The following is a 7101-nucleotide window of genomic DNA, read 5'->3' as shown; positions in this document are numbered from 1 at the left end:
CCCCCAGGTCCCTCTCTGCCCAGCAGCCAATGGTTTTCTCACAAGTGCTGTCGTGTGGATTCTCTGCTGTCTCATATGGTTAAGCAGCGCTGAAACCTCACTCCAGAGCAGGAGCACAAGGAGTTTCTCTCCTTATTCTGCCTCTGGGTTTTATGAAGGTTTGTAGCACATCTTGGGGATTTTCACTCTTCTGGCCAGTGAGGATGAGACTGGTTGTGGCTCTGGCTTTACTGGTGGAGCTGCTGCAGGAAGGAGGGGTGAAGACATGCATCATGCTTGCAGCATCTCATCCCCTTGCATCTCAGGACCAAATCATCCTTTTCCAACCCCAAACCCAGGGGTGAGCAGACAGACACGGGTGGCTGCTGATTTGGGGGCAAATAAATAACCCAGGGTTTCTCTGCTGGTTGCAATGGATCTCAGAAGGGCAGGCAGGTGTCCTCCCTCACCCCAGGCCATGGTCCTTCATCCCAGCTGTCCCCAGCTCACCCATGGAGCTGAGGGACATCACCAGCAGCTTCCCGCTCCCCACACACTTAATATCATCATTGAGACCAAAAATTGAAATTAAAATGAGCAGTGCATTGCTTTGAAATGGCTTTGGAATGGACTTGTGGCTCTTGTCCCCCCGCCCTGTCCCCCTGAGAAAGAGCCTTGTCCTTCCCACTGCAGTAATTGGGGAGGAAAAATGGGTCTTTGTCTGCCTTGCGGCACAGATTTGGGGTAAAAAATCCTGCTTTTGGTGCCCGATGGGCACAATCAGGGCAAAGCCAGTCCCACCTTCCCCTGCCCCAAACCACGTCCATCCTGCAGCTGCTTTTAGCAGGATGCTAATTGCTTATTGCAATTGTAATTAAAGCTTTACAGGCTGGGAAATCCCTGGGATTTAGGACAGGGAAAGGGCTGGGCAGGGAGGGAACCTGGTGTGTTGGGTTTGCTCATCCTTGATACCACACATCCCCTGCCCACCCTCAGGCACCCGACTGAGCACAGACACATTTATTGGCAGCATCTCTTAAAAAAAAAAATAAAAAAAAATATATATTAGACATTGATTTCCAAGAGGTTCTCGTCACAATCAGTAGTAGCAGCGGGGACAGCAGCAAAGCTGAATTCAAGTCCAGGTATTGCAAAAAGCCCCCCCTGCCCTGCACATCCTCTGTGACCTGCTGCATGAATCCTGTCCCCACCTCAGATGCCACCACCTCAAGAGCTGTCCCCAAAGGGACAATGGTGTCTTACAGCTCCCACTGGACAGGCAGTGCTGGCTGGGACTTGGTAACTGGTGTTTTGCTTTTTTTGTTGGTGTTTGAGCTTGTTTTTGAGATGAAGTGGTGCCAAGGGCTGGAAAAGTCCTTTGTGCCCTTCTCCTCCAGCCTGCATGGGTATCCCCTGCCCCTGTCCTGCCAACATTGCATGGGCAGGGCAGGGAAAAAAAAAAAAATAATAATTAAAAAAAAAAATTATCTGCAATTCAATGTGGGGAGTGGCTGCAGACCAGGAAAACCTGGCTGCTGAACTTGGAGGGGGACACATGGAGGTGGCACAGAGGCTGCAGTAGCACAAAGGGGGATGTGCTGGAGGGGCAAAGGGCAGTGACCAGCCCCGTGTTGCCCTCCAAAGTCACCCAAAAGCAGCCAAAACTCCCCTGGAGGGACAGTGCAAACAGCAGAACACCACTGACAGCTGTTAAGCCAGGCAGGAGACAGGGATACAGCCCCTCAGCCCCAAAAACCACGGGTGAGGGGGAATTACTGCTCTTTGGACACCCTGAGCCGACTGAGCTGCTGTCCCCAGGCTCCCTGAGCTTCCTCTTGCACCCAAACTCAACCCACCTAAAGTGAGATTGCAGCCTCCTCCAGAAACAATTACACACGCTGCCAGCCACACAAAGCTGCAGAGGCTTTTCAGGCTTTTCAAACTTTAAGTGGGCACCCAAAGTTAAAAAAAAATAACAAAAAACCAATGTGCCTGGAGGTTCCCCCCCCACACCCCCAAGCATCTCTTGTCTGCAGCAAGGGAAAGCGTGGCTGGGGTGGAGCAGCACCGGGCTCAGCCTGCTGCTGCCCAGGAGCTGTGGGTCAGAGGAGCAGGATCTGCTTGGAGGACGTGAAGGGCTTCATGGTGGCCTCCAGCGCTGCCTTGTAGTCTTGGAGCGGGACCTCGGTGCAGGCTGGAGCGGTGAGCTGTCCCCTCCGGATGAGCTGGAACAAGGTGTCCATCATGCTGGCCAGGCTCTCCTGGTCTGCAAGAGAAGGAGGGAGCTCTCACCACCACATATCCTGCACCTGCACCACGCCAGAGCCATTGACCATCCCTGGGCAATCACCTGCCTGAAGCCACCCAGGGCAATGCCGGGGTGCAATGTGCTCCCAGCTCAGGGATGTGGGATGGGACACGAGCTCCCGGCACGATGCCTGCCCCAGCCACACCACTTCAGCCACCCTGATGACTATCAGCACTTGTGACAGGAGTAAGAACAAAGAGGATGGCACCGGCATGGTGGTTTGGCACCCTCAGCACCCATCGGGCTCACCCTGCGCGTGGTCCTTCTTCCACTGGGTCATCCAGAAGCCGCGGAGCCGCACATCCCGGAAGATGAAGGCGCTCTGCAGAGAGAGGGAACCAGGCACCCACGTGAGACCTGTGTGTCACCTCCCAGCATGACAGCAGTAGAAGGTGACAAGACTCCTCACTCCTTCGTTAGCACTCTCATTTGTGAGTCAGGGCACAGTGGGATGCAGAGATGTGACACTGAGGTGTGGAGTCAGGGTGGGTTTGATGCTCAGCATTTGCGGGGCTATTTACCTGCTGGGATTTCACAGCAGCCCAAATCCTCCGTAATTAAAGTCAAGAGACCGGCACTGGGATGCAAAGCAGCTCGTCCCATAACGGACCCATCAGTCAAATAAAAAGAACGTTGGAGGCTCTCAGTGTGGCTCACAGCCCAGAAGCCAACCATATCCCGGGCTGCACCCCAGAGCAGCGTGGGCAGCAGGTGGAGGGAGGGGATTCTTCCCCTCTGCTCTGCTCTCCTCAGACCCCACCTGCAGTGCTGCCTCCAGTGCTGGGGACACCAACAGCACAAGGACATGGAGCTACTGGAGCCAGTCCAGAGGAGGCCACGAGGATGATGCGAGGGCTGGAGCAGCTCTGCTGTGAGGACAGGCTGAGAGAGTTGGGGCTGTTCAGCCTGGAGAAGAGAAGGCTCCAGGGAGACCTTCTAGTGGCCTCCCAGTACCTGAAGGGGCTCCAGGAAGGCTGGGGAGGGACTTTGGCCAAGGGCAGGGAGGGACAGAACAAGGGGTGGTGGCTTGAAAGTGGCAGAGGGGAGATGGAGCTGAGATGTGAGGAAGAAATTGTTTGGTGTGAGGGTGGTGAGACAGTGTCCCAGGTTGCCCAGAGAAGCTGTGGCTGGTCCCCCCCGGGAGGGGTGAAGGCCAGGTTTGATGAGGCTTTGAGCAACCTGGTCTAGTGGAAGGTGTCCCTGCTGATGGCCGGGGGGTTGGAACTGGATGAGCTTTACCATCTCTTCCAACCCAAACTGTTCTATAATTTTATGAATTTGCTGAGCGAAGGGGGCAGCGACTTCTGCAATGAGCACAGGGGACATGACCCAAGGGAAATCAAGAACATCTCCAGTACTCACCACAGGCACCATCACAGGCTGCTTTGCCATCCCCCCGTAGGTGACCATGGTCCCTTTGGGCCTGGGAGGGGATGGCGTTATTCAGTTACACAGACCCCAACATGCAGCTTTGCCCTTGCGACCCCTCCCTCTGCCGTACCCGACCCCACTGCTGCACCAACGGGGCTGTTCTCCACCCAGGGCTCCCCCAGTGTCCCCTCAGACTCCACTTTCCAGAGCTGCCCTCTCACTCCCATGCACCATTAGCTGAATCTGCAGCCAGATACACCAGTTCTACCTGGCCAAGACCTGGTGGACCTTCATAACTGGCCCTCAGCTGCCTCTAGCCACCAGAGCTTGAGACAGGCAGTGACGATGGGTTCAGTCGCTGCTATTTTCCAAAATCACTTCTCCTCCACTCATCTCTCCTCTCCAAAACTTCAGTGATGACCAACCTCAGCTAACAGCATCTCTGGCCACCTCTTACACTCCAGGGGCTCTGGAGCAGGACCCTCCAGTGCTGGTTGTTGTCCCCAAGCCCATGTCCAAGCCACCACCCAGTCAAACTTACTGCAGATGCCGCAGCATCTCCGTCGTGCTTTTGCCTCCAACGCAGTTCAGGGCGAGCCGGGGCTTTGGGATGCTCTGCAAGAGTTTATTAAGAAGGTTCCCAAATTTTAGAGCTTCTTTAGAGGATGGGAGTGCAGTTCTTGAGGGTGAAACTGCCTCAACATTTACCTGTGAGCAGCTAAGAGTTGTAGAGCTAAAATCTACCATCTGGCCCTTGTGGAAACGGCGAAAGTCCCCAACTTCAGGGGCTAAATCTTCATCTAGGGAGAGATTTGTCCTTCCCACCACCCCCTGCACGTTCCCCGCATTGCTGAAACGCAGGGACAGGGTCTCTCCAGTGAGATCAGCATTGAGGTACCTTAAATATATCCTTCATCTCTGGCTTTCTCAGCATCTCCTCAGTGATGACGTGGTCTGCGCCCAGGGCCATCAGCCTCTCCACCAGCTTTGGGAGATCAGGTCTGGGAGAGGAAAAAAGGGAAAGGACTCAATGAGCCAGAAAGCAGAATGTCACCTTCTCCTCCCTCCTCCTCAGACATAGCTTGGAGACAACGGGGCAGAGGCTGGAGGACACCTTGGAGCAGCAAACAGGAGAAGATCCTGGGTTGGATGGGCAGGATGACCAGATCCAGCTTCTAAACTTCCTCCACCTCCTCCCAACCTCCAGCCTAGGCTGAGGGCAGCTCCTGCCCTGCAGATCTTCTCCTCTCCCAGGGGACCCACCTGTCCCTCACCACGTTGATGGTCTTGATGCCGGTGGCTTTGGCAATCTGGATGACAGCCTGTCCCACGCCACTGTTGGCAGCGTTCTGGATGACGGAGTCACCTGGATATAAATAAATCCAGATTTTCATTGCAGAAGCCACCGTCCCATAAATCCACCCGGATTTCTTTCCACCTGGCAAAGCCATACCTGGTGCCAGGGTCTCGAAGTCGGCCAGCATGCGGTACGCCGTGCAGGGGTTGACACTCAGGGTGGCAGCACACAGCACCGGGATGTTGTTGGGAACCTTCAGCAGCATCTCCTCAGGGAACACCCCCTGCGTCCGCCACGTCCCTGGGGCACCGGCAGCATTGCGGGCAGAGCGGCAGGAGGGTGGGCAAGGAAAGGAAAAGGTTATGAGACCTCAACTCACACCAGAGCCCAACGCCGGTCGCGGCAGCATCACCACACTGTGCACCGTCTAAATCCTGGAGCGTGAATGATGAGAGACTTTCCCATAACTGCCCTTGGTGCAACTTGAGGCCATTTCCTCTTGTCCTATCAATTTATAACCAATTTAACCCCTTATCCTCCATTTACTTTCCCCCCTCCTCCCCCCCCATGTTTAAAAATGTCACACTTGGACCTTAACTAGAGAGCTTTCCTTCTCCCATCAAGCAAAAAAGTCTTTTAAGAAGAAATGGGCAAAGAATAAGCTGTTACACTCAACCAGAACCAACAATTTTTCAGGCCGTTGACATCTTGGAGGAGCAGAGGATGCTGAGGATGTTGGGGTACACACTCACCGAGTCCACTGCCCGCCGGGATGACCCGGTCCCCAGGTTTCAGAGTCGTCACACGCTGCCCAACCTCCAGCACTTCCCCGACGCCTTCGTTCCCTCCCACAGCTGGCAGCGGGGAGAGGATGGCGTAGGTCCCTGTCAGGAAGCCAGTGGTGAGCTGTGGAGCCCATCATACCTCAGATCTCCCCATCCCAGGATCTGGCTTCAAATCCTTCGAGATATCCCACCAGGAACATCTCAAGGAGAATTAATAAGCAAAAAAGATGGAGCCAGTGCGTTACCTTGGATCATATTGATGTCGGCGGGATTGATGGGGGCTGCCAACATCTTGACATGGACATCAGAGTCTCCCAACTTGGCCACCTCGAGGTCCTTTAGTCTGAACAAGGAGACACAAAGGAAAAGTGCATTAATAGAAGCTTGGATGGTGCCTTCTGCACCTTGGTCTAGGCTGGAACGAGATGTCCATATCACCTATGCACCACTTTAGACTTAAAATAAACAGCAACGTATTCCCAACCTCATCTCTATTGCTGCAGCCTGGTCTCCTCCAGCAAAGAAACCCAACATCCACTGAGACTCCTCTGCCTCCCAACTTGTCCCCGGGGAGGAGCAGGTAGTGATGCCTGTACCCACCCCTAAACCTCACGCCCTCAGTTGGGGTTAGAAACAAACCCTAAATACCTCCTGCAAAGGAAAAAAACCCTCTGAGAGCAATGATGTCCCTAAACCCTTTGCCACAAGACTGTTTTAAATGTGATGAAGGTGTTCTAACACCAATGGAAGAGGGAGGTTGGGTCATTTAGCTCATTTCCCTCCCACAAACATATCCTCCTGGCATAGAATAGATCATAGAATCATAAAATCATTAAGGTTGGAAGAGACCTCCAAGATCATCCAGTCCAACCATCAACGCAACACCACCATGCCCACTAAACCATGTGCCTAAGTGCCATGTCTACATGATTTCTGAACACCTCCAGGGATGGGGTCTCCACTACTTCCCTGGGCAGCCTGTTCCAATGCTTGACCAACCACTGGCCATGCACGACCCCAGGGGAATTGCAGCATAAAACTTTCAAAATATCTTGGATCTTGCAAGGGGAGGGCAAAGCTCCTCTAGAAAACCCAGCAGCACCATGCCACAGACCAAGAGGGATGAGGAACTGGGTGTTCAACGACTGCCTGAGCCATCTCCCAGCCAGGACAAACCCATCTAGCCATGCTCGTTTGCAAGATGAGGCCAATTATAACCACATTCAAACGAGCAGAGGACTCTGCAAAGGCTGCTGTAGCGGTTATTTGCTGCAATTACACACCGCTAAGTACGTGTTGTTAGAAAAATACACCTCATTTCTTGTCCTGGGCTGGCAAAGAGGTTTCCTCCTTTCTTCCTC

General features: G+C 53.8%; 1 protein-coding gene across 1 annotated transcript; it reads right to left on the bottom strand.

Moving 5' to 3' along the window:
- Positions 1 to 2081: 2081 nt before the first annotated feature.
- On the bottom strand, positions 2082 to 6076 carry MECR (mitochondrial trans-2-enoyl-CoA reductase). Its single transcript, XM_029086165.1, has 9 exons — positions 5986 to 6076; positions 5708 to 5839; positions 5112 to 5255; positions 4922 to 5024; positions 4557 to 4659; positions 4200 to 4273; positions 3650 to 3710; positions 2524 to 2609; positions 2082 to 2235 (listed from the first exon to the last, which is right to left on the bottom strand). The coding sequence occupies exons 1-9, from the start codon at positions 6029 to 6031 to the stop codon at positions 2082 to 2084; spliced, it is 903 nt and encodes a 300-aa protein (XP_028941998.1). The 5' UTR covers positions 6032 to 6076.
- Positions 6077 to 7101: the final 1025 nt, after the last annotated feature.

The sequence above is a fragment of the Antrostomus carolinensis genome, unplaced genomic scaffold (genome assembly GCF_000700745.2).
Source record: "Antrostomus carolinensis isolate BGI_N321 unplaced genomic scaffold, ASM70074v2 scaffold30027, whole genome shotgun sequence".
NCBI lineage: Eukaryota > Metazoa > Chordata > Aves > Caprimulgiformes > Caprimulgidae > Antrostomus > Antrostomus carolinensis.
The sequence above is the reverse complement of the archived record's forward strand: the minus strand, read 5'-3'. Positions and strand labels throughout refer to the sequence as shown.

Bases quoted from the DNA above. Each gene is read 5' to 3' on its own strand.
- MECR (XM_029086165.1), bottom strand. From the start codon at position 6,031: ATGTTGGCAGCCCCCATCAATCCCGCCGACATCAATATGATCCAAG. The intron at 5,840-5,985 runs GTAACGCACTGG...GCTTCCTGACAG, and splicing joins CGACATCAATATGATCCAAG to GGACCTACGCCATCCTCTCC. The intron at 4,660-4,921 runs GTGGGTCCCCTG...TTCCTCTCCCAG, and splicing joins ATCAACGTGGTGAGGGACAG to ACCTGATCTCCCAAAGCTGG.